Source organism: Psittacula echo (genome assembly GCF_963264785.1).
Source record: "Psittacula echo genome assembly, chromosome: 2".
In the NCBI taxonomy this organism is placed as follows: domain Eukaryota; kingdom Metazoa; phylum Chordata; class Aves; order Psittaciformes; family Psittacidae; genus Psittacula; species Psittacula echo.
In genome coordinates this window covers 5053127-5080917 of record NC_137737.1, presented here as the reverse complement: position 1 = coordinate 5080917, position 27791 = coordinate 5053127, and the positions used below count along the sequence as shown (strand labels likewise).

The window sequence follows — 27791 nt, the reverse complement described above, 5'->3', positions numbered from 1 at the left end:
AGGTATTAGCTTGGGGCCACAGTAACTATGATCTTCTCAGTCTGAATCAGGGAGATCAAATGTCATTTACAAACGGTGTGACGTGAAAACCCAGGTGTGCCTGTGCTGCTGTTCTTATCCTCATCTTGAGAACAGGAGAGCAAGAGATGTTCAAAGAGCTTGGAAGATAACCACAGCCTTATTAAAGTGTTCCAGTTGAGGAAATTGAGGTTGAAGCCATCACCAAGGAGTCATTAACAGCAGCATGTTTGAGATCCTAAAAAGATCTTAGTTTTTCCTTGGATCAGCTGCATTTCTGGCTATGCAGTAACAGAGGCACCGCAGTTTCTCTGTGGGGAGACAGGTACCAAAGTGCCCTGCTATGGCCAAGCACTATTGCTGGGAGTCAGGGACTCTACCAAAGGGAAAGGAATGAGGGACCAGGCATTTAAAGTGCCAGCCTGAAACCAGCCCTTGGCAGCTGCATCCACGTTTGTCCTTGGAAGGAATAGCTGCAGGGAGTGCAAACAGGTAGCAGTGTACTAGGAGACAAGGGGTTAGAGAGCAGGGGAGAAAAACACAGAGGCTGAAGAGCTTTAGTCCCAGTTGCAGACCTGCTCCTGCACTTAGCTCAAGCATGTGGAAGGAGGGAACAAGGCTCTGGGGTAAGAACTGGAGCGCTCAGTTCTCACCAGTCACAGTCACTTCTTCCTTCCTCTGGGTGTCAGCGGCTACTTACTACAGGCAAAGTAAATCAGTGCTACAGCAGGGCTGAAGAATATCCTGCTGCTGAGGAGGGAAGTGGCATCTCCTGGAGTTTAAAAGAAAAGCTGGAGGCAATTGTAACAGAAGGTGGAAAGCCCAATTAATTCCCAGTTTAGAGAGAAAATGCAGAAACCCTGTATTACCTATATCAAATCAAGGTGCTAAGTCCCTTGAAGACTTGCACACTCTCAATGGGTTTAAAATTAAACAGGGGAAGTTCAGATCTAAGGCAGAAGTTCTTCCCTGTGAGGGTGCTGAGGTGGTGGCACAGGGTGCCCAGAGAAGCTGTGGCTGCCCCACCTCTGGCAGGTTGGATGGGGCTTGGAGCAATCTGCTCTAGTGGAAGGTGTCCCTGCCTTTAGCAGGGGGTTGGAACTGGATGATCTTAAGGTCTTTTCCAACCCAAACCATTCTACGATTCTATGAGCAAGCTCTGGCTCACCCTAACTTGTCTTTACAACAGGCTGCACTGAAGCAGCTTTTCATAAAGCCTGACTGCAGGTGGCATAGTACCTCCTCCCCATTGCCTCCGCTCCCACCCCCAGGGCAGAACAAGCTCCCTTCTCTTCCCCAAGCCACACAGCTGCAAGGTTGAACCACTACTGCAGGTGCAAAACATTGGCTGATGGGATCCCTGCACTTGGTAAATCTGCTGTACATCACCCTGAGTGTAAACACAGATCTGGAGGAACATGAGTACAAACCAGTCAGATCCAGTCCTGCTCCAAGGGATGTGCCCCTGTCAAACCGACCTTTCAGCTGGGATACACAATGGAAGACAAAAAACCCAAATAGGTAAATTGCAGCTGAGTGCTTTTTAGGCAACACAAGCAGAAGCCTAGCAGGAGCTGCTGGATTTCTCATCTCTAGTACACAGCTTTCAGCCTCTCGACACTCCCAGCAGAAGCAATTAATTTCTGGGACAAACAGAGAGCTATCCTGCTCCGCAGATGTTTCCTCTTAGTTGCACTGGACTCGAGTCAATGAAAACGTGGCAATATCTGCACAGCAACACATGGAACTTTCCACCAGCCCAGATGGGAACAGGAGCAGGCTCAGTTGAAGCCTCTGTTAAAAATCTAACTGCTATTTTTGCTTGGAATGGAAGGGAGGGGTTAAAGAGAGTTAAGAAAATAGAAATGGGCAGCATAGCCCTTAGTATGCCTGAGAACCACAGATCTCAAAGATTCCTTAGCAGATGCTCTATCAGCTGGGAGAGCTGCAGGCCCTTTTACCCCTCTTAGAGCTTTGTTTATCCATCTGGGACATGAGCTGGTAGCAACAAACCTCCAGGGGCAGCTGAGATCAACTAGCAGCTGTATAATACTTCTGGCCAGGCTCATTATTTATATCTCAGGGGTAGAAGCAGCCCCAGTCTGAACTGGGGTCGCACTCCACCCCACTACTTTGCCATGCCAACAGATGGGAGGTAGCAAGTATGGAAGGAATAGAACCCCTTGAAGATCCCCAATTCATTCCATGCCTAGTTACATAGCTACAGAAGACCTGGGAGGAGGACATGCTTGGTTAGAAGAGGCACTGCAGATACTTGCACTATATTAACTTACAGTGATGCTTTCAAAGTCCTTGGAGCCAAGTATTTTGTGACAAAGTTTGCCAATTTTGTACACACAGATGCTCAGGTACCAAGAGTTTGCTTTTTAAGTATCTTGAGCGCATAGCCTAGATCTCAGATGGGCCAAATATTTTCTATCCTTAGTAAAAAGTGGAGAGGGAATGAGCATACATTCACCTCCACTAAGGAGTCAGCTAACATGCTTGCAACACAAGTTTCTCTCCCATTGCCAGCTCTCATAGCAATCAATCCAAAATTAAAAGGAGAGGGGACAAGCAGCATCTTAAATGATGTAACTTGCAAAACACTTGGAGATCCTTCAGCTGGAAGGCTACATAGACATACACTATTATTACCATGTTATAAAATTCACCCTGGAAGTAATTCTGGGCAGCCCTTTGGTATCCAACCACTAATCTGTCATAAAACAAGCAACAACTATTCAGCTGTGGTTTGACTTGCAATCCTCATTTGGATTAAGCACTTTCTGAAATGTTAAACAATACATGACCAAACTAATACTGCCTCTGGTTAAGTCTAAGATAGTGTAAATGTTTCTTCTCCCTTCAGTCTTCTTTCTACATTTTTTCACCTAGCTCTGTGCAGCAAGGACTTTGGATCACAGCTGCTGCAAGCTGATGGCAGGTTAGTCTTTGCCTCATGTAGAATAACTCTACTGGAGTGATTAAAGATATGTATATAAAGCCATGTATAATGATTGGCACTTCTTGGTGTATTACTACATGGCACTATCACAACCTACCTAACCCCTTAATTAAGGTACTGAAAAAAATCTCACCTCTTCAAAATAGATATCTTGGGCAAATTCTGTGGGACCTTTTTAATGCATTTTTTTATTTGAACCTGCCTGTTCCTTGTAGTAGTAGCTACACATACCTGAAATACACAGTAGTACTGTACCTTGAATGATTATGAGAGTGAGCTCCAGGCAAAGGGCTGAAACCACTTGGGGACCTTAAGTACACTATACATTTTAATGTGATCATGACTGTTTTGAGTTTTGTCCTATATCTACAGCTCTTCCTCACAAAAGCCTTCCTTTTCTTCCCACTAGACATGTTCTGGTCAAGGGAATGTTCTTAATCTGGTATTAGGGAATTAAAACAGAAAACATTGCCTAAGTAAGATCTAAATGATTCCTGGGTTATGGTTGTAAATTTTACCATAATGTTTGTTCAAAACAATCCTTCTAACACAGCTAAAATACCAACTTCTTGAAAATCAACCTTTTCCTTTGACGTCTTCCATCTGTTGTCTCTTTCTATCCTGGCAAATAAACAGTTCTTACTCTTTGCTGGGCCAGCCAATTGATGTACGGAGAGAATGCACTGCTTTGAAGACCTGGTGATGCAACTTGATTGCCTACCTTATTTGCCATCTTCTGTCTTTCCCTGGAAAGGATTATTACTGACAGCCACTATGCTTTTCCAGCTGAATTATCAAAATCCTAGAAATTAACTTATTTTTCCCTTCTCCTTAGCCACCATGAGAGGTTTTAGCTACGTTACTGTTGTACCTGTTGGCAAAAGAGATAAGCAGAGCTCCAGTGAGTAAAGAAGTCTTGGTTTAAAATACAAATTGGAAACTTGGAACCATGTTGTATTTATAGTAAAATCTAACCACGTTTTATTCAAAGAAAAGTAAGATAACTTGATGAAAGAATTCCACCAAATCCTGTTCTCATCTGGCTGGTGAACAAAAAATCAAAGTCAAAAGGCCCAAAACCTGGCTTGTGCTGTACCAAGGACAACCCCATACACACTCCAGAACACACGAGCTGGTCTGCAGAAGTGGAACACATTGAAACAGAATTAAGTGGAACCTCCACCAGTCACTCTTGAAAACACACTCAAGCACTTCCCAGGCAATTGCATCAATTGCTGGTAGTGCATTTTCTCTGCGCAGACAGTTACCCATACAAAAAGCATCTCAGATTTGCTTATTCACATTGAACTGTAGCCTTCTTTTCTTAGGAACTATTTTAAAAGCCTCTTAGCCAGAAGACTAAAGGTACTGGAGCAACAAAATAGCCTTTTTCTATATACAAACTGACAAGATTGGACCATCAGTTAAAACCAGTTTTGAACATTTAATAAAAACTCATCCTAGAAATCCAACTTTCTGCCGTGACGTCCCCAAACTCTCTTCTTCATCCAGAATCTTCTGAAGGGCCACGTGCAACGCCTTGCCTACTTTTTTCCCCGTCTGCAATGCAAAAGCAGCAAACCGAATCTGAGACATATGCTTATTAACAGGAAGACAACTCTCACAGAACACTTCCCTTTGACAAATAGTTTCCCTTTAATGATTCATACGCACCAGCTGGTGTAATAAAAATATGCTTTTAATTAAGAAAAATAATGGCAGTGGAAATTTCATTTTAATTTGATTCAGATTCAGAAAAATCTACACATAAAGGCAGTGCTCACGCTGATCCGAAAAGTGTTCCCTGATCATTAATACCGGATCTGTGCAGTGCCTGATCACCCAGGAATACAAATTAAATTCACATCGAGCACAAGCACACATTCAAACTAGGCAGCATATGTGGGGAAGGACTTGGGGGTCTTGGTCAATGAGAAACTGAACATGAGCCACTGAAACCTCCTGTGTACTGGGCTGCATCAAAAGCAGCATGAGCAGCAGGTCGAGGGAGGTGATCCTGCCCCTCTGCTCTGCTCTCGTGAGACCCCACTTGCAGCACTGTGTGCAGTGCTGGTGTACTCAACATAAGGACATGGAGCTGTTGGAGCAAGTCCAGAGGAGGCCACAAGGATGATCAGGGGACTGGAGCACCTCCCGTATGGAGACAGGCTGAGAACATTGGGGCTGTTCAGCCTGGAGAAGAGAAGCTGCGTGGAGACCTCAGAGCAGCTTCCAGCGTCTGAAGGGGGCTACAAGGATGCTGGAGAGGGACTCTTCATCAGAGACTGTAGCGATAGGACAAGGGGTGATGGGTTCAGACTGAAACAGGGGAAGTTCAGGTTAGATCTAAGGCAGAAGTTCTTCCCTGTGAGGGTGCTGAGGATTAGCTCCAATACCAGCTTCTTCCCACATACACGTACTGTGGAAGCTACAGGATAAGAAACCATTGGGCAATGCAGAAATAAAGATCTTATGGCAGTGCCCATGAGGCCTTTCCAAGGGTTTCCCTGAATGACCTGAAATAGTGACTCCATATGGAGATGAAGAGAACCCAGCTCTCCCTAAAGAGCCACAGATTAAACTAAATCTGTGTTTATTAGCTCCTGATGTATGCAACAAAACCTGTGCCTGCCATACAAATGACCACAAAGCTCTGTGTCACGTCTTGATGATAACTGCCAACACCATGAGCACACAGACCTTAAAGTAAGGTACATTTCTCATCGAAAAATCAGGTGACAGAACACAGCCCAGAATATAGCCCAGACTTCAGACAGATTACGGCCAAAGGAAATATGACAAGAGCTTTGATGCAGCTGGGTAGCTGCCTATCCTAGACACTTTGAATCATGCTAAATAAAGGGGAGAACATGGAAGCACTGCTACAGCTCTGCACTGGGACAATAATCACAACAGCAGTCTTGAGTCCTGAGAGGTGATACACTTTGTGCATTTTTCTCCTTAAAAGCAGGACAACATCCCTCACACCAGGTCAAAATGAATGGGAACTGTGCAGAGCATTGGTATTGACACAACACTGTTGCCATCTTATTCCCGCTTGCCTCCCTTATGGCTTGGATCATGAACTCAGTAATGCTGCCAGCTTCCCAAACTTTCCCATGAAGCTGCCTTCCTAAGAGATTTGTCCTAGAACATCTGTTCACCACCAGGCAGGGAAAGCTGAACACCCTCTGACATGCAGCCAAATCCTCACAGAATGGAGGTGTCAAGCAAGGGTTACACAGCTCCTCCACTGGACATTCCCAGGCCTTTTTGTTTTTCTTGGTATCCTAACCAGGATGCCGAGTTTGAGGCAGGGCCAAACAGATAATGTTTGACCTCCCAGAAAGCATCTTGTTTTATCTCTCACTCCTTCAAGCTGCACACCACCCAGGAGGGAAGACTTCTTCCAAAGCAAGTGAGAGACACCACAACTCAGCTTAAGCTTCTAACTCCTTGCACCACAGGTAGCGACAAGTTCACTAAAGCTCTTCAGCAGAGTAGGGCAGTTTCAAGATTTCCCAGGGTTACCTTCTGTGCGCATCTGATCAGTGTTTAGATGAGCATTACAGAACCCCAAGCACAGCCTTTGGGGGCAGGCTACACAAGGCAACTGCACAAGTTTATTTCCTATTTAGGGCTCAATACAGAGTGAAATTAGTAATCAGTTGGCTCTGAGCAAAGCAGCTATATCTTTGTAACAGCCCTAGGCCCAAAACCTAAGTCTTCTATGACACTGAGTTAGAATTGGATTTGAAATCCATTAAGGAAGAGAAATCAGATGTCCATGGGAAGTTTGGTTTCTTCAGGATGCCAGATTAGTGATAACAACTCTACCAAGTTAAAGGGGTGACATCTCTGAATGCAAATAAAAAGCCCACTGGTACTACCAAGATGACCACTCTGATCTCATGAAACAGTTCAAGTGCCACATATACTCAGCACGTAATTTCCACTTGAGACCAATTGTTTCCAAACTTGGCTCCAATTTCTGCATTCCCCAATACAGCCATGCTGAAACTAGTTCTAGATCACTAGGAAACAGAGCCAGTTTGAACTGCTTAGTTTTCATTCTTACTCCAAGTTCAAACCCCACTTCTGTCTCATGTTCAAGGCCAGACATGAGAATTTATACTGGAGAACAGATTCAAAAAGAGCCAGAAAAAAGGTTCAAAATGGAATTCTTATCTGGATGTGAACAACATCCAGGTACTAGTATTTTCATGGAGTTGGGGCAGATTAGAAACCCAGTAAAGGAGCAAAGGAAAAACAACAGTAAAATGAGAACAGGAAGTTTATCACAAAAAAAAATTGAGTCATGCTAGAAGATAACACCATGCACTGGCAATTCAAAGTACCACTCTATAGAGACTACTTCTATAAAGACTTCACTATGTTAGAAGTTTTGCTCTTTCTGTCTTAAGGGAAACAATGAGAGAGGGAACATGCTCTTTAAAAATACTCTCCAAGTTTATCAGTTTAAGCTTTACAGTCTTATAGCTGTGAAGTACTTATCTGAAACAAATGTGAGCACCATACATTTCAGGTATCTAAAAGTTCTGGCTAACATCCATTCATAGCAGATTCTGTTTCACAGGGTCTGTGACCTTCAGTATGTCCCTTGTGCACTTAACCAAAGCATAAAGATCTCTGCTCTTTAAGTCCTTGCTGCAGCTTTTCATATACACAAGTTCCAGTTCATCCAAGACAGTAACTGCTCAAAACTTACCCCCATCATTTCAAAGATACTCTCAGGATCCAGGCTGCCCCTCCCCACTTTCTTTATAGAAGTCAGGGTGCCTTTACTGGTCACAGAAACAAGCAGGCTGGCCAAAGAACAGGCTTCTTCCTCAAGGGTAGCATCCACCACATGCCTATAGCCAATCTGTAAGTTAGTGACAAGATGACATAGATGACATATTAGTTTGCAATTGTCAAAGCTCTTTATTAAGATGTTAAACTGTGAGTGGTAGCTCTGTTATCTATAGCCTCCCATCCCAATATCATGTGTCCTCCAGTAGCTGTCAGAGACTGACTTGACAGCAGAGTATTTAAACAGCCTCTGACCTCAAACTGTGTGTACGTCCATAAGAGAGGTGAGATAAGCACATCACTATTTCACACTGGTTTTCAATCTTACCATCATTTCATCTATTCTTTCATCTATTCCTTTTCTGCCCATACAAAGCACATACTTTCCTCCCCTTTAAGTGAAAACTGTACATCCTAACACTCAGGTGAGCCCTCACTTCAGTGATGGCTTTTCTACTATTTACGCAGCTTGCTTAAAAGAAACGTCAGACAAGCTTTCAGGTAACTAAGCAAATGGCTCACTTTTGCAATGGAAAATGCAGTGTCCAGCAAACCAACCGTATTAGCTGTGTGCTATGTATGGAGAAGGAAAACAAAAACCTGTTTCAAAGGATAGTATTGCACCCATGGAAACGGAGTTCTTTCCCCAGAAATAAACACTCGTCGTGTAACTCCAGGCAGATCACGCAACCTCTGCCCCTCACAACAATGACCATTTGTTTTACCATACTAGAGGATCTGCTGCTCTGGGTATTGAGCAAGAATTAGATGAAAAATAATAAGCAATTCTTCTGCATGCAAGAAGATGCATCAAGTAAAAACTGCAAATCTCTGACTGCAAGTCAGAGATGGGGAAAAATAAAACCTTATTCAGTTCTTCTTAATTAGGAAGCTCGAGATGAACAAATACATACACAGTGGACACTGACTATATATCTGTAATACAAGTTTTATCTCCAGGGAAAAAAATAAACAGGAGGTGAAGTTAACAGAAACTGTAGGTCAGGAATTTGTTAGGCTTACTTTGCTTAATGTGACAATTAAGGGCACATTCTCCACATTAAGTCGAATGCAATCGTAAGGGTCATCAGACAGCTCAATCTCTTTAGAGCCCTCTTCATCCTCCAGAACACGCACTTTGGGTATTCTGTGGAAACAAAACGTGCACAATCATTGCCAGAACAGGTAAGGAATACGGCTGTCACACATTTCAACTCCAGGAAGTGCTCTTTCCTCTAAATGAGGCTAAATGTTTAGGAAAAATATCCAGGAAGTTATCAAAGTACTAACAACTCAAACCCTGAGACTAGGAAGAAAACATTAGAAGTGGGAAGATATCTAGGATAAGAGCATCAGATTTACATCAGTCAAACCTTTGGAATATGAAGTAGGTTTTACGCTAATATATGGGAAATATATGATGCACAAATCAATTCTGAACAATTCTTTATCCATCTACCTGGATGGACAAGAGAGAAATTACCAAGTTTGAATCCTTTCATACTTTGGCTCCCAACCTTGCAACTCTCCCAACAGTAAAGTTGTCAGAATTACAGCAATTGCCCTGCTTGCCAAAGCTGTGACATTAACAGCAAATACAACGAGTGAAGCTGTTCAGGAAAGAATGACACTAACTAAGGAGACTTGGGCTAAAGGGAAAAGATGACATCAGTAATATCCTATTTCTTTACTGAGATGGGAAGAGTTGCAAGATATTCTCATTCTTTAAGAGGCATAGATTCTACTGTTCTAAGGGCAGATAAACACAGGCAACAATCAGGGCTAAAAACCCAGGCAGAAATCCAAGAGATGCTTTCCTTTCAATTGTGAGTGATGAGCTTTTGTGCAAATAAGCTTGTCAGACTCCTTACCAGTGGTACATATATTGTATTGGTGACAGCCATTTAATGGGAGTTTTATAGGATGATTTAATGCAGCTTTCTTAGCATGAGTAATTTAAACCAATTTACTACAAGATGGTATCTCAAGTAGCCAAGAATGTCAGCACCTCATATACTCTCATTTATCCAGGTGCTCACTAGGATGGAGTACTGTCTGAGAGACTTGGCTGTACCAGCCAGTAAAACCTACGTGCCGTAATACTCTCACTCTTACACATTTGCACTTGAAAACAGAATGTATTTCAAGCCATCCCTAGGAAGCTAACTTCAGTAGCAATGTGGAATGTAACCACAATCTGGTTTCATATTAGTACTTTTACAGTCATGCTGTGTTTTATAACCACTCTGGAGGTTACATTGTTTTACGCATTCTACATCAAATCTCTTTTAAAGAAGGAGAAAGAAGGGACTGATTTAGTGAACATTCCCCCCCGCAACACAAAGTGTTTTTTTGCTGTTCCCTGGAAGAGTATTTTAGCTATTTGTTGCTCAAGTCCTAGAGGCAAGTACTTCATAACAGCTAAGCCTGCCTCAGTGAGAACAAATTGCCTACAAGCCTGTGCCAAGCTAAAACTATAACTTTCAGTAAGCAGAACAACTCTAATGTGTTCTTTTCTGAAATGAAACTCAAAATGCTTCGAAGCTCATTGGAAATGCACCAAAGCCTATTTTCAAGTTCAAAATACCCCATTAAAACCTGATGAAATAAAGTCACAAGGTGACTAACCCTCAAGCTGCCCAGAACAATGGACAACATTGGACAACAGCCTAGACAAGAAGTGGATATGCCAGAGCAGCATTTAAAAAAGAAGGAATATTTCAGGAAAACCTCTGAGATCAAGCAATTTTTAACTCCATCCTAAACCACCTGTGAAACCAGAGCAATGTTCGGTGTGCAAGAAAAAGCTGCCAGAATTAATACCTGAAGAAAGCCTGCAAGGAGCTGTTTGGCCAAGAACAGATGAAAAAAGTACAAATTTGAACTGCTCCAGAAGCAAAAAGATAAATGATCCAACACAAGTATCACAGTTACATAAAAAGGGGGTACATAGACACACATAAAAAACTAGGCATAGAGAGTGTAGCACAAAACATTTCCAGAAAACAGATTTTCTCTCCCAGCTTCTGAAGATTTCCCTTAAGAACCAGCTGTACACATTTACTTTGCAAACGATGGCAATGGAGCCGGTGCAGGGCCTGGCGCAAAAGTGCAATGAGGAACGGCTGAGGGACCTGGGGGGTTCAGTCTGGAGAAGAGAAGGCTCAGGGGGGACCTGATCGCTCCCTACAACTGCCTGACAGGAGGATGGAGTGAGGTGGGGTCGGTCTCTGCTCCCAAGGAACAAGGGACAGGACAAGAGGAAATGGCCTCAAGCTGCACCAGGGCAGGTTTAGATGGAGCTGAGGAACAACTCCTTCCCCAGAGGGTGCTCAGGCATTGGAACAGGCTGCCCAGGGCAGGGCTGCAGTCACCGTCCCTGCAAGTGTTCACACACCGTGGAGACGAGGCCTCAGTGCCATGGGTTAGTGGTGGCCTTGGCAGTGCTGGGGAACGGTTGGACTGGATGAGCTTAAAGGGCTTTTCCAACCTGGTTGATGCTGATTCTGTTTACTTTTCTGTTTTGATTCCTGCAACTAATTAGGGCAGGGATCTGTACAGCAGGACTTAAGTCACATAATGAACACTGCAGACCCAGGTTTCACAAATACAAAACCAGTTCTCTTGGAAACAGGCATCAGTTCTGCCTCTACCATGCTGCCTGGCAAAAAAACCATGACATCTGCACAGCTATTGTGTTAGAAACTCTAGCTTTTGTAACTTGCCTACTTTCTGTTGCCTTGGTTGCAAGTAGGCACATTCCAGAGGATCAAGATTAATGCTAAGTCCTAACTTAGCTACTTGCACATTTTGCAATATCTGGCAGATAAATCTAGCCTCAAGCACCTTGGAGACACAGAAAAGAAGAAAGTTTGATATCTGCTACGTTTTGCATGTTATCTTGATATGTATTTTTTAGAACATAATGAACAATACAAAACTTTGAGGAGTAAATGTTCCCCCCAAAACAGCCCTATCTGTTGTAGACAGTTTATGAAAGGCAAGTAAGTCTCAAAAGCAAACACATATGAAGACCAGAACACTTAATCTGAAGTGATCTTCAAACTAACATCTTATCTTGCTTGGACAATAGTATTTCATGGAGAGTGGGAAGCTACTTTAAGCAACCTTGTGTCAATCCAAACAAAACTTAGTAGGTACCAAGGGAAAGGGAGCAGGACAGCAAATGAGGACAACAGGTTTTCACTTCGAATTTCACCCCTTAACTTTCAGAGGTCATATGAGATGAGATGTACTAGCATTCCCTGCTCACATCAACAGACAGGATTTATACAGGTGAAAAATCAACAGGCTCTGCATTGTGTCATATTGTACCACATGCTATGATTCTGATTTGATACCTTCCAACAGACACTGGATGCCTGCCAATAGATCAGATTATGTGAAGGCTACAGTTGTCAGAAGAATGAAAATAACGGAGAATCATGAAAATAGTTCCTGGGAACATGCTGCCCATGTTCCCAAGGCAACAGATTTTCTTTATTTATTTAATTACTTTTATATGATACCATCTCTTTATTCAGAACTCGGATTCTGGCTGACATAAGGAAAAAGAGACCTATTTATCTTGTAAATAAAGCACACGCCTTTGGATCTGCAAAACAACTCACATGGGAGCAACTATTTTTACTGTATGACTTTTGCATCCTGGCAGCTCACACAGACACAGGCATTTCTTCCTTTCAGTGCATTGTCAACTGTGTTGCTGACAGTGAAAAATTACTGCTGAGAACCTGATTAACATGGGAAATTTCTCAGCAATATATACAAGCTGTAGTCTTAGATGGTTTCTCCCTTATTCCCTTTTAAAGTGTTTCTAAATTGATATACTGCCTGCCTTCAAAGGTGTCTTTTCCTCTTCTCACATGTACTTTCCCAGCTCTTGTACCGTGTGCCGATTCCCTGATGAATATACCAGAACTATACCAGTGACTTTAGAAGATACCTAATTTACAGCTGCAGAACCATTTGCAAACACTTTCAAACCAATATACGTTATTGAATATTATATTATTGAATGTTCTCAATATATATATTAAAAATGTTATTGAATGTTTTCATTAACACACACAGAGAGCACTTGCATCATTCATTCTACCAGACTTTGTTCTTTCATTCTCCAAATTAAAATGCCTGGGGTAAAGTTCTTTTAAAGACAAATCATTTCCCTCTCCTCACAATCTCTAGCTACCATTTTTACCTCTTAGTTTTAAAAGAACTCTAGACTAACAGTTAATGAGAAAGAACATCAGAAATGAGAAATCACACTTTTTATAGCTACAAATCACACCTTTTTTTTTAGTTACAAATGAGTAGTCACACACTGACAGAGGGCTTCTTACTCAGGAGCATCACACATCAGTAAATCCTTCTTGTTTTAAACCTACAAGGCATCCACATAAAGGCCTCCAATGATTTGCAACTAAACCATATGGTCAAAGACAATTTTTGGTGGATCCGGCTACAGATATATACAGTTAGACTGTGAGCCTAATTGTGCATATAATGCAATATAACACTTGATTCAGTTTCTTATAACATTAGATCCTGTTACTTGCACGCAAATGGACTACCTTTTATCTGAAAGCAAGTTGCCTTGTGTATTTCTTATTTAAATACTTAAGCATCAAAAATGATTAGCTCACAGAGTAAATGATTTGCTCTTCCCCTTCCCATGACACTTCCATCCACATGAAAGGAGATCTGTGCTTTACCTTGTGTTAAAGAGAGCTGCCTTCACTGCGATAGAGATTGCATCAAAGAGGTTCCCACCACATACCAATAACTGGAGAAGAAAAAAAGAGTCTCTTTAAAAGAAAATCAGGCTAGTGCCTTTAAACCAAGTCTTTATTTTACTTCAACCTACTTAAAAAGGCACAAAATTAAGAACCAGAGCAGATTTTGAATACACAAAGTTGTCTTGAAAGCCTGTCTATGAAAAGAAACAGATAGGAAATTAAGATTTCAGCTAACTGTATTACACATGCAAAATAGAAGAGTTAATGCACTTCATAATAAAATTCATGATAAAACTTAATAATAGAAGCCGAAATGAAACCACTGCTGTTCTTACTCTTCCTGTGCTAAGGCTCTGAACTAGACTACGACCAGAATACTTATCAACTCACCACATTCATTCTTAAATGTTAAATCAAGCCAATCCATTTTCCGTCCTTTATTTCAAAGAGGAATAGTTTTAAAATATCAACTAGACAAACCCAATTGGTAGAATTGGTTCTGAAGAAGCAATGCAAATTGTCACCCACAACACGGCATAAAAAAAATAGACACTGAAGGTCTAGTTAGGATGGCACATCATTATTTATCCTCTATTCTTTATGGAAATGGAGTCATCAGCAGGTTTGCCTTGTAGCTGAAAAAGATCTAAGAAAATCCTCATGTCACATTCTACTTGTTGGTAACACTGTCATTTGAATCAAAGTGTGTGGAGGCCAGCTTCTTCTCATGAAGATCAGGAAAACAACAAAGAGAACAGCAGCACTGCACACTAGATAAGAATGCGGGGCTCCCATAACCACTAATACCATCTCTAGGCTGACAGATACCTCAAAGATGTATGTGGCCATAGCCTAGTGTTAGATCTCTGCAAAGCTCTGTTCTCAGCTGCCAGTACTATTCTACAAACACACATCCTCACCAAGCATTTGAGACTACTTCAGCAAGAACATACAGGTGCTTCTACATTACATCAAGCTATGTTCTATGACAGCAAAACCAGTTTTGCAACTGACTGCATTGACTGATCTTCAAAATCTACTTAAAAATGAGATAAGCTCCCGTGCTGGGAGCAAATCACAAATCAGATGTTCTGGACAGACAGTTTATTTTTATGAAAACAGACTGAATTGTGTAAAAAGAATGACAAAAAGTCGGGACAGAAAACTAAATACAAAGGTGATCAGATTATTCCTCTGCAAACAGCTGCAGGATACAGAGAGGTTAACTTGCCACTTTCAGTTATTATTGGATTTTACTGGCTAACACAATAAGCCCCACAGTATCTTTGTTATTAAAACACAATCATGGGATGTGCCTGCACTGTCGCTAGGCTTATGTTCAGGATGCTATTCTAAAGCCTCATTTGTATTACAGTGGCACCTACAGGCTAAGAACACAGCTTGTATCAAGCATGGTATGACCATTCCTCCAAGAAGTGAACACTCTTTTCTCAGCTGAAGCATCTTGTACAGAGAGCCCACACTTCTTTAATTTATTCTTTTTAAGAACTAAGAAAATCTGCCCAACTGTGACTTATGGGAAACAAAGGAGTCTTTAGAAAAGACTGCTTTTAATTTACTGATATGCAAATGAAAACATTAGTTAGGATGGGGAAAAAAAGGAAACATTGTAGATCTTGCCTTATTCAAAGAAGTTTTTCCTCCAAAAGGACAGATTTCTTATAGTTTTTTTCCCAGCTGGGGGGAAATAGAAAAGATGAGGAAATCCTCTAAGGGATGCTCAGTAGTGAACTGCTAAAATTGCAACTAAACCTAAGGCACCCCCTCAACACACAATGTACTGCCACTGGGTAGGGAATGAAGAGATTGGAGAGATTGCACACTTTGACTTTCCTTGTGCAGCACAGCAAGATGCTGGGGCAAATTATGTGGAGAAGGCTACATATATATATATATAAAAAAATCTTTATATATATATATATATATATAAAAATATATATATTTCTACATATCACACCATCAAAAATGCCTAAAAGCTTATCTCTGACATCAGTGGCTTAGAAGGGAAAAGAAACTGAAGGAAAGACAGAGAGGGCGAGAACACACTTAAGAGTTTTGCAGTACTGTGTATCTCCACATTCATGAACTGTTCTTTGGAAGTGGAATGCCTTCTATTATTAAGAACAGATGTATTTTGAAAGGTCAAGGTATATATTCTTGACGTTTGATATGTGTGTCTTTATGTGTGCATCTTTGGGGTGTCTATAGTTGAAGTTATTTTCTTTCCAGTTTGACCGTACACAGTCATAGCACCTCCCAAGTGCGCTGAGAGCCAGACAATATTTGAGAGATGGTTTTAATTGATAAGACTGTGCAAAAGACACTCTTTTCTGAGGTTGCATATCTCAAGTTACATTCTTTCTGTGGTTTTGCCTTTAGAATAAGAGACCTGAAACCAAATACCTTCCCACCTGACCACGAAGTACTAGGATTTTCAGGCTTACAACAGATTAAAGGCTTAAACTCCTTAAACTCCAACTTCAGTATGCAACACAAACATCAATGTGAAGAATTTCAAGGAATTCTGAGGGAAAACATCATTCAAAGGTTTCAATAAGCATTGTTACATTTAGAATCTGCCTCCCTTAAATGCTGAATGATTTGTGTCTCATATCAGCGTGTCATAATTTCACCATGTCCTATTAAAACAGAATTCTATAGGAATGATTCAGCAATGGCAACTTCTCTATAGGTATCAAGCACTTGCATCAAGTATATCACAGCTGATACACATTCCTTTAGAAAATGAAATAGTGCAGAAACCTCAAGAACGTGAAAATACAGAGGCCTAGGGTAGAAAAAAAAAGAGAGAGACACACCACAAAGACAAAATGTTAACAGTATCTCCTTCTAACTGTACCAGCAGCTCCTCAATGGCTCACCCACAAAATCCCCGCAGAATATGACATTAAAAAGACTCAGTGTTTAGAGTCCTAATTATGAACCTACAAAGTTTCTTTATTGACACTGTCAACAAAGCTAAATGTAAAATTCATCACATAACTTAGGTCTTGACATTCATGGCCAAGTTGGACAGAGCTTTGGGCAACATGGTCTAGTGCGAGGTGTCTCTGCCCAAGGCAGGGGGTTGGAACTGGATGATCTTAAGGCCCTTTCCAACCCAAACCATTCTACGATGCAACTAGTAGCATAAAAATACCAAGACTTTTCTTCTCTGTAGCTGTGGATAATCAACAAATTTGCCCAGGAAGAATCCAATACTGACCAGTTATACAAAAGCTATACAAAACTACTTCTGCAGCAGTCAGCTTTATGGAAGTCTTTGTTTATGCAGGGTTTATGCAATGTTAAGCAATGTGTTGCTTAAATAAGCACAGCATTTAATATTCTGCACCTCTGCTTGTAATTACTTAGTAACTAAAGGCCCCAGTGTGATTTCCCAGAACTAACACTTCATTCTCTATTAAATTATGCCAAGCTCCCAATAAGCCAGTGACTAGAACTGTTAAAGCACTCAGCAGTGGTACATATTTGATTATTATGTATGCGCATTAAGTCACACATGGTGGTCTGTACCATATCTACTGTAATTAGGCTAATGCCACTGCTTTTTAAACACCCAATGGACTAGTTTTCACATTCATTTAGGACTTAGTCTAAATGTTCCTGTTTTGTTAAACAAAACCCGGTATTTGTTTTTCCAATACAGCTTAGCATTCTGCAAATCATTTCATAGATGTTAATGGATTCCTGTGAATAAAATCCCTCAACATATTTTCAGTTACAAATTTGAGAAATAGCAACTCAACTTTGGACCAATAGGACTTGGCAATAATGCTCAGGAGAGTCTGACTTGCAGACTTCTATTAAATTCCCATGACAGAGTGCTTTAGATACAGCATAGTTTGGAAATTAAGCTGCTGCATGCACAAGATTTATATGCATAACATTCAGGTTCCATTTTTTAAATGAGAACAAATACTCAGTTTCTCTTCTACATTCAATACATGTATACAACTTCCACCAGAAAGTGCCTAGACCAAATGCTAACTTTTGCCAGAAAAGTTTCTATTGAACTTCATGGAATTAGTACTGATAATAGCACAAGGATGTAGAGAGGATGAACAACTATGTTAGGGCTAACATACACCCATGCTAAATTACACCCATTGGAACAATACATTTGCTGTTCTATCTAGCCTGGAAAACAGTCTAGCTTTCTTTAGTGGCAATTTCCTTGTCAGTTTAAGATTACTGATTTTTATGAGACAGATTTGGAGTATTCAGTAGTTTATTAGCTCTGCAGTGGAGCAGCAGCATTAAGAATGGAAAAAAGAGCAAGCTGGAAGTAGTGATTATATCTAGAATCACAAGAAAATGGCCATCCATGCTGTGAAGCATTATATCATAATGTGACTTTTTATATGAAAATATACATGGTTATGCTAAGTCAATCACTGTCTTGAAAAACCTCCTTCAGTCTTAGTTTTCATTCCCTTACTTACCAACACATCAACGTAGAGAACCCAGCAGTGCTCTCTGGGATTAATACAAAGTGATTTCAAGTCTACGCTGTTCTCGCTGCTAAATACTGTGTAGAATGTACTTGTTATCTCTGTGCCAAGTTCTTCTCCTCCCCGGCCTTCAAATTCAGGAGTGGCATTTGCAGAACTAGATAAAGAAAGAAAACATACTTTCACTTCTGAAGCAGCCAATATGCAAAGAACATTCCTTAAATATAAAGCATCAGACATAGCTAAGGATTTCTTCGTACAATAAGCACCCTATCTGTGAAGAAACTGTTTCTATTTTCCATAAGAAAATGTCTTGAGGCAGATAATATACCTACATTTTGCTACAAACTGTGATGCTAATTAAATTCCACTATCTTCAGTTTAGGTTACAATATTGAACTTGGTGAATCCTCTCAGGGATTATTTCTTAAGTACTGTCATCTTCTATCACCTCAGCCCTTTCAAAAATAAAGAAGTGAGAGAAATCTGGATGAAGTTCAGAACAGCTAACAAGACAGCCTGTTAGAGCTGAATGCTAAATTAATAAGAGGGTGGCTAAGAGGAGAAAGATGTGATGATGTGACAAGTAGGATATGCTTTATTTTCCAAGCTCCATGACTGCCTGACCTTAATTGGTAATTTCTTTACTGAGTGTACTCTCAGCTATCAAGCTCATTATTTTCAGCAACTGCTGCTTAGGGAGAGCAGCAACTAAAAACCATTTTTTTCCAGAAGGGATCTGGCAAAAGTGAGTGCTTTTCACTTCCCTGATTCCAACATAATAACAAACTTTGTTTATGAGCAGTCATGCAAGGAAGTCCTTCAGTGCTGGGCCTTGTACATAGCTAAGAGCAAAATAGAACAATTAACAATAAAAGATAACAGGCCTATAAAACAAAGTTTCCATCACCAAGTCACAGTGAAATAGAGCAGAAATGTGCAGAGATGCAAATATAGCAAATTAACAAGTATTCTGAACTCAACCTCTGGTTTATAGCGAGGGCAAAAGCATTCTCAAGCAGTGGACCTGTGACACACATGGCAGATCTTGGTTTTAAATAAACCGGTCAGACCTCCCCAAATCAATTTCTTACTACAGAACATAGGAAAGGTGGTTATTCCATAGGAGTAGTTATGATAGGTTCAAAATCTAGAATAGCAAAGCCTTGTATTCTCCTGACTGGGCACCTCCCAGTGCCAGTTTCTCATCATGTACATTTTCTGTATACATGACGAAACACCATTTTAGCTCTTCCAACAGCAGGCTGCAGGAACATACACATACAGCATAAAACAAAGTCTTAGAATATAATCCCTTAAAAAACACCCACAACTAAAGATCCACATTACCTAGGTATGACTTAAACCATCACGTGAACCATATCAACAAGACTGGGTTTAAACTGAAACAGGGTTAAGTTCAGGTTAGATATAAGGAAGAAGTTCTTCCCTGAGGGTGCTGGCATAGGTTGCCCAGGAAAGCTGTGGCTGTCCCATCCCTGGCAGTGTTCAAGGCCAGGTTGGACGGGCCTTGGAGCAACCTGCTCTAGTGTGAGGTGTCCCTGCCTATGGCAGGGGTTTGGAACTGGATGATCTTATGGTCCTTTCCAACCCAAACCATCCTATGAGTCTATGTCTGCAGAGCATATAAGCTTACATATATAATTACCTATTATTATTCCTACCTCCAAGAATTACCTCAGAGTATTTCTCCCAACTTGTTCTTTTGCAGAACTGATGAAAACTCAGAATGCCAAGAAGAGCTACTGGATTTTACAGAAATTATATGCTGCTACTATAAACAGACAGCACTATACATGCTTTTTAAACAAATAAAGTACTGCCAATCAACCACTGATCTGTGGTTCCAGACAACACTTGCAACACAAATACGCATTACAAGTGTGACACACAATATCAGACACCAATTTTATAAGACAGGACCATATCTAAGTATAACTTAATTCCGGAAGCATGCCCAGTCAGGTTGCATTAAATAAGCACTTACCCATAGAAGTAGCTTTATTCTGTTTAACCATTCTGTTTAAAGTACAGTTACACAAGCATTATGATTCCTATAAGCTGAAAAGAATTATACAAACCTCAAGCTACACCTCATTATTATTTCTAAATGGAAATTATTATTTCTAAGCAAAGTTTTATCAAAAGTTATATTTTTTAATTATACAGAGATGATTTCTTTGACGGTTAGAAGGAAGAACATAAGATTCAATTGGAATATCACTGCAAATGCATCTTAATTCCATTATCATTTTAACACTTCAGTTCCTTGCAATCCAAGTGAAACAAAAAAGCAGTGTACTATTACATTAACTATATGGTAAATACTGCCACCTAATGCTGACAGACTCTTGCAGTAATTTACGCTGGATAACATTTGAAAAAGGGTTGTCTAGCACACTAGTAAGAGAAAAAGACAAAACATTTGTTTTATGGAGCAGAGAAAGAACTTAGTAGTGGCCAGACAGAGCACAGAATTTCTACTCCACACAGAATGTAATTCTAAATACTTTCAAAATCATCTCAGTGTCTCACTGCATAACAATCTTCTTCAAGCATAATGATGCTTCTACCACAGATCTCTACTGAATTTCAAAACTGATGCTGTTACAGCCAGAATCTTCCTCTTACAGTAGTTAAGTACTCCCCATTTGCTGCTCAGGCCATTAAAGAATCACAGGTTCAATCACTAGGGCTAGAATGGACCTCTGGAGATCACCTAGTCCAACCTCTGCCAAGGCAGGTTACAGAGGAACATATCCAGAAGGGTTTGGAATGTCTTCAGAGAGGGAGACTCCACAACCCCACTGGGCAGCCTGTTCCAGGGTTCTGTCACCCTGAGTGTAAAGAAATTCTTCTTCATGTTGAAGTGAAACTTGTGTTTCAGTTTATGGCCACTGCTTCTTATCCTGTTACTGGGCACCACTGGAAAGTCTGGCACCATCCTCCTGGCACCCACCTCTGAAATACTGATCTGCACTGATTGGGATCCCCTCTCAGTCCGCTCTTCTCTAGACTAAACAGGCCCAGCTCCTGCAATCTCTCCTCATAAGAGAGATGTTCCAGATCCCTGATCATCCTTATGGCCTCCGCTGGATCCTCTCCAGTAGCTCCTCGTCTTCTTTGTACCAAGGAGCCCAGAACTGGACACACTGCTCTGGATGAGGCCTCACCAGGTTGAGTAGAGAGGGAGGATCACCCGCTTGACCTGCTGGCCACACTCCCCCTGATGCAGAAAGATGGGGAAGCAGAAGCCGTCAGATCACTGTCTGAAGAGAGCAGTCAGCTAATCCAGTCTACCCTCATGAAAAACATTCTTTATTATGTTCAAGTCAACTTTGTTAAGATATCATTAAGCATCAGCCTGAGGTAAGTCATTACCAAAAAAACCAGGAAAAATCTATCTTTTGAGTAGGAGAGGGTTAGAAAAATATGAGAACACACACAACATAAATAGTTCTTGTTCAATCAAATAATATGGCATAAAGAAACATTGAGGAAATTATGTTGATCATTCTCAACTAAGGTGATATCAGCTATACCCATCTCATTCCTCATGGAAGTCAGTCCAACCTTTGACCTCTGCAGCAACTTCCAATCACTGTTAACATAAGAAACGAGTGTTTCTAACATGCACTATCAGTCTCCTTTGCTGAGTTTTAAACCCATTTTTTCTGGTTCTGTCCACAGAAGACACGAGGAACATACTCTGTATCTCTTCGCAGCAGCCTTAACATATCTGAAGACTATCATGCCTCTCTTCAGTTTTCTCCCCACTAAACAACTGAAATCTCACAGGTTGTATCTTCCAGCCTTCTGATTATTCCTGCTGCTTACTTCTGAAGATATTACTATTAAGATACTATAATCTACAAGGTAAGTAATCATAACAGAGATAAAACAGTTAATGAAACAAAAGCTTGCAGCTATTTTCCTGGTGTACAAGGGCTTCCTTACACAGAGGATATTCTTCATTTAAAGCCATATTTACTTCTATCGACCAATATCAGATTTCTATTCTTCTACTAAAAGAAACACACAATCATTTTAAACAAGAAGGCAGGTTCACTGTTTTAGACTCAGCATTAAATTAATCACCTACTAATATTCCTCTCTTCCAGAAATTAGCCACAAAACATCACAGTTATGAAACATATGGACTGCCAAGACAGTCCCAGAAACAGAATTGAATTCAGGTCTAGATGCTATCTAACGGTGTGGGTATGATTATGGTAATATTCAAGCTCATGATCCTACAAAGAACCAGGCTAACAAGGGTTTGGATTTAGTCTAGTCAAAACTGTTAACTCTACCAATACGGATGTACTGATTCAGGTCTTTGCCTAGTCAAGCACTGTCACCACACTTCCCATCCAAAAGAACATTTGCTTATAGAGTTCGAAACAGTTTTACTCAAGCCGAGCACTAGATGGTATTTCTCTCTGAAAACTGAGCTCAATCCCATTCAGGAGAGAATACATATTTAGTAGACGTATTATCCTAAAAAACTGTAAAGACAATTCTTTCAAAACTCATTAGTTTGCATTTACAAAGAAAAGTTGCCATGATAACGGGTTTATGGTAGGAAGGAAGAAGAGGAGGAAAAGTTCCTTTTCTGTAGCCACCATTCAAGTGATACCTTCAATGACTGCTCTGAAATTTAGGTTGACATTTCCCCCACATAACACAATGGAACAGTATCTGAGGGTCACCTAAGAGCATGCTGATGTGGTTATTCTGCAATACCGTCACCTCTTATGATCTGGAGAACCACTTCCCAGGTATCCTTATCTGATCCAGGTTCCCATGCAGGCATCCCAAATAGGCCCACTCTCCCAGCTTCAACAAAAGCATTTCTGGCCTTCAGAGTGGAGAAACAGCTGGCCACACTTGGACAAGTAAATTCCTTGTTGTCTTAATTCCACAAACAATAACTAATACACTCAAGGAATTCTGAGGTCTGGTTTTTATTTCTGTTGTTGGTATTTCTCACACTTTGAAAATGATAAATCTTTGCCTCAGTCAAAAAAAGTCAGTATAAGAAGAGCCCCAAAACTTTAACGTGACAAAAGCAGGCACAGGAGTCTTTCATCATCAATGGCCAGGATGACTGTCTTCTCCAGGATAGTAAGGACACCTCACAGGACATGGACTACTTGTTCTATGACAATTAGCTTCTAGTATCACAAATCAGTGACCTAAAAATTACCTCTTCCAGAAACTTGCATTAAAGTCTGTCTCAAAATGAGACTAAATGTGATTCTAGGTTAAGGACTCAGAGCAGAATGAAGAGAAATGGAATTTTGGGGCAGAGAATTATATACATGATCAAGCAAGTGATGATTTTCAGCACTACAACAAACTGAAAGTTTCAGGAAAGCATTTTAAGATAGCAAACACTGCAGTCCAAGTTTTTGTTATTAATTCCAACAATATAAAAGCCAAGCAGAACGTAGAAGAATCTCACCAGGAGATGCAGTGTATCAAACTGTGCTCAGTTACTACCACCCAGTGGCAGCCTGGAAAAGCATCACAGTACTGACAGCATTAATTTCCCTTTACAGAGAACAAGCTGCTGCCACTTCACATTTTGTCTTTTGGATCATTCTGGAGGTTAGAGGTCACCTTTCCCTAACAACACAACTATGAAAGAAGTGACTACCCTTCTCTAAAATATAGGCTTTTGGTTTGTGTTGTCACAAGAAGTACGAAGTACCTACTTCTAGAACTGACAAGATCCATCTTGCACAATATTGCCGCACATCCCCATCCCATCTTCTCATGGAGCAGAGATTAACAGTTAGAAAATACAACCTAACATTAATCTACTGAGTTAAAGTTTTTCTAACATTTATTTATGTATGAAAAGTGTCACAGAATTGCAACATCCCCACAGATCACTTGTTTTAGTAAGGAGACAACAGTCCCTGCTGTCAGTGGACTTTCTTCATGTAGAAACCATCAGAAGAAGGCCAGTGCTGCTTAGGATATTTCATACACGATTGTTATAAAGCAGTCAAGCTCAGATCTCCTCTAACAGCAGGACTACATTTGAGAAGATCATTTTCCTGTCTGATATTTTTTAAACAGTAATCACAGGCAAACAAACAACTCATAGCGAGTCCTTCCCTCTACAAGTTTCCACACTTAGCTAGGAACTCATGATATACAGAAGCAGTCTCAGGTAAGGCTGCATAATGCAAGAGATACAAATGGCAAGGCAGATATAGCTAGTTAGGTCAGAGAGATTACCAGAGATACAGTTACTTAGTAGCTCCCATACCTTCGCTTTACTAATGGTGTATTGGTTTAGCGTCAGAGTAGCAACATTTTTCGGTTTTAACAAAAAAAAAACCCAAAACATCACATGTAACAGGGCTAACGTGACAGTGCCAAGGTTTTTATGAGAGGTTCCCAAAGCATCTTGTTTCATGAAAAACAGTTTTAGGAAGTCTGCGAGACATGCATACCGTAGTTTCAGACAGCAGAACAGTCTGGAATAACATCGAGATGTCACTATGCTACCTCAGAGCAACCTGAAAACAAGAACTCTCAGTTTTCTTCTAGCTTCCTTTACGATCTGTGCACTATGAAGACTGTAAGGCTAAATAACAGTTCTCTTGTAGCACAAAATCACAAATATGATTTAAAACTAATTCAATTTTAGTTAATGAAATACTGATTCACCAATAAATATTATATCCAAATTTTCTAATTCATTTTATATCTGAAGTTTACAGTGAGAATTTTTTTTCTTTTAAAACAAATGGATTTGTGAAAAACATACTTCAAACTTTTTCTGCTGCTTTCACAGACAAAGCAAACCTTTAAGTACAGTTAAAGTACAGCCTGTACCAGTCAATTCTTTCCTTCTGGAATACTTCACTTTAGAAGACTTTCTGTACTCTATCAGTGTAAAAAGACAACTGTCACTGTAGTCATGCAGTCATTGTTAAATGCATGCGTAATTGAACCATTACTCCTTTCCAGCTGCAGCAATGCTTTGCAATGTATTTTTTTTTTAACCTTTTTTACACTCTTCAACTCCTACTGCTTTGCTTATTTTGGGTCTGCAGAGCCAGCAGAAAGTTTCTGAACATTCACCACTGTTGAAACATTAAATTAACTTGTTTGTATTACTCAGATCCTTACAGAAGGTTAGTGGAATGAAGGTATAATCTTCAGAAGAATGGAATTACTCATTTATTCCAAATATTAGATCTATTTTCTCTCTTTTAGTATACTAACCAGTCAACACAGAATTCCAGGTAGCCTTCATCTGGCTTCTCTATCTTTGGTGTCCCCATTTCAGCTTTTACTCCTACCAAGATATCAGTGTTTCCCTGTTTAAAAAAAAAAATACAAACCCACAACACATTGAACAACTGGAATTAGAGTCACAGAACTACTCAATTTAAATGCCTAAACTGATATTTCTACCTTTTAGTTATCTACACTGATAATTCTATCAGAATGAACCAAAAATAAGTTTAGGTTTTGAAAAAAGAAGAGGCTTTAGAAGGACAATGTTAAGCCTAAGAAGATTCTTCAAATATTAGCTTTCTCTAGGTTAAAAAGACACTCTTACTTATTCTGGAAACAGCTATTTCTGCATAACCTTTATAATACTGCACAGTGTATTTATCTTCTTCGCATTCAACACATGCCAGAAGTAGTTTTGCTTCACTCTAAATGAATAGGGTTTTTTTCCAGGGATAAGGCTCAACAGCATTCAGTTTTCAAGATTAAATGCTAGATTAGTTCAGACTGAAGGCTGTCCAGCTACCTCATAGTCAATGTAGCTCAAGCAGGTTAAGCCAGCCCAAACGAATTATATAGCCTCACATTATTTCCTTAACTCAAGAGTTTCAGTTAATTATACACACACATCATTACACACACACACGCAAATTCACCTACAAATAGCCTCATCTTATCTTAAAACTAGTCACATAAACCAGAAATTTCATCAGCAAAGTACATAATCTCTAAGGAATTTACCTACCAGCTTTACTCTTGCAGATCCACTTGTGTTTGATACAACATCTGTTTCTACTTCTGCACATCTGTAGTCTTCACAGCCACGACCATCTACACGAAGATCCTCCTAAGTATGACAATCAATACATTGTGCTTAAGGGAATCAGTAATGAAAACAAAAAAAAGAAATAATGAAAAGAAACAAAAGAAAGAACCTGTGCTTTTAAAGTTTCTTTTTCCTATGCCAAACACAGCAGTAAAAAGGATATAAAAGCAATAGCTATAGCTTCTCACTTAGGAACAAAACACAACCAACTGCATGTTTACATTTAAATCTCATTTATCCAGAGCTTGCAACAGGTTCTCTGCAGACGGACACAAACTCCTGCACTAAGTCACTTTAATACCAAAAGAAAGCTTCAGACTGCAAAAGTGTAAAAGTCTCAGCTTTAAAACATACTTTACCTAATACCACATGTGGTTTTTCCCAGGACACCAAGTTCTGTACTTTTATATCTGTAATTAGGACCCAGGAAACAAAAATAACCCACCAGCCTTCCAAATGCTTTGGTTTGTTTGTATTTCAAAAACGGGTATTTTGCACCCTCAGAAACTATATAGCTCATTCCTATTAAAACAGTTTTACTTGCAGTAAAATACAGTTTCTGTCCTTTGCAAAGAGTCCTTTTATCTTTAGTATTGCTCCCCACATGTCCTTCACTATTTCTCTTCAGTCCACACACTGTTCCTTAGTTCAGTGACAGACTAGAACTCTACGCAACAGCAAAAAACCTGAGAAAGAGCACAGCAAGTTGGGGAGGAGAAAAAGACATGAAAAAACAAAACCCCGTCTTGCTCCCAGCTTGCTTTCCGTCCCGATGCCCTGCTCTCAGCGTGCTTGGGTAATTCTACACCTTTTTACAAGGCCTGTAGTTACCGGACAAGGGGGAATGGCTTTAACCTGCCCGAGGGGAGACTGAGCTGAGCTCTTAGGCAGAAGCTCTTCCCTGTGAGGGTGCTGAGGCGCTGGCACAGGGTGCCCAGAGAAGCTGTGGCTGCCCCATCCCTGGCAGTGTTCAAGGCCAGGTTGGACAGGGCTTGGAGCAACCTGCTCTAGTGTGGGATGTCCCTGCCCGAGGCAAGGGATTGGAACTGGATGAGCTTTAAGGTCCCTTCAAACCCAAACCATTCGGTAATTATCGCCGTAGAGATTCCCCGCTCAAACATCAGGAGAGCTCGCTCCCTGCTTCCCAGTCCACACAGGGAGCAAGCACGGGAAGAGGATGGGCTTTGCCCTACGCCTCCCAGGGCAACAATACCAAGAGGCGCAATCCGAAGGACACCCCACTCAGAGGGGCGCAGGTTGCGGCCTCCCCGACCTCCCGCCACCACCGCTACCTGTACGCCATGCACGATGTAGAGCTTCTCCGGCTCGCTCAGCACCACCGCCGCCATACTGCCTGCTTCCTCCTCCCGCCGCACAGCGCCACGCCCTTCCGCTTCCGGCGCCCGCGCGCAGCCGCTGTACGGCATCGGCCGCAGCGCTGAGGAGGGGGCCGTGCCCGCCCGGAGGCGGGAAAGCAGTAAGACGCCATTATTGCCTCTCAGCCGGCAGAATGGGGGATCTCCTCTTCTCATGGGCAAAGCGGAGCTTGCAGCCCATAAATCCCCCTCAGTGAGGCTTTCATAGGGAACAAACGAATCATTCTTGGACGCGGTGCCCGCAGAGCAGCCCGC

General features: G+C 40.8%; 1 protein-coding gene across 4 annotated transcripts; it reads right to left on the bottom strand.

The window, feature by feature from the left end:
• Positions 1-3: 3 nt before the first annotated feature.
• Positions 4-27542, bottom strand: EXOSC7 (exosome component 7). Of its 4 annotated transcripts, none has more exons than XM_080639477.1 (8): positions 27453-27542; positions 26080-26181; positions 25323-25417; positions 18045-18210; positions 13534-13604; positions 8822-8945; positions 7716-7871; positions 4-41 (listed from the first exon to the last, which is right to left on the bottom strand). In XM_080639477.1, exons 1-8 carry the CDS (start codon positions 27507-27509, stop codon positions 6-8), a joined length of 807 nt encoding a protein of 268 aa, XP_080495603.1. In that variant the 5' UTR covers positions 27510-27542; the 3' UTR covers positions 4-5. The 4 variants fall into 4 exon arrangements, with proteins under 4 accessions (XP_080495603.1, XP_080495604.1, XP_080495601.1 ...); XM_080639478.1 differs by lacking the exon at positions 4-41 and adding an exon at positions 219-329; XM_080639475.1 differs by lacking the exon at positions 4-41 and adding an exon at positions 4411-4546.
• Positions 27543-27791: the final 249 nt, after the last annotated feature.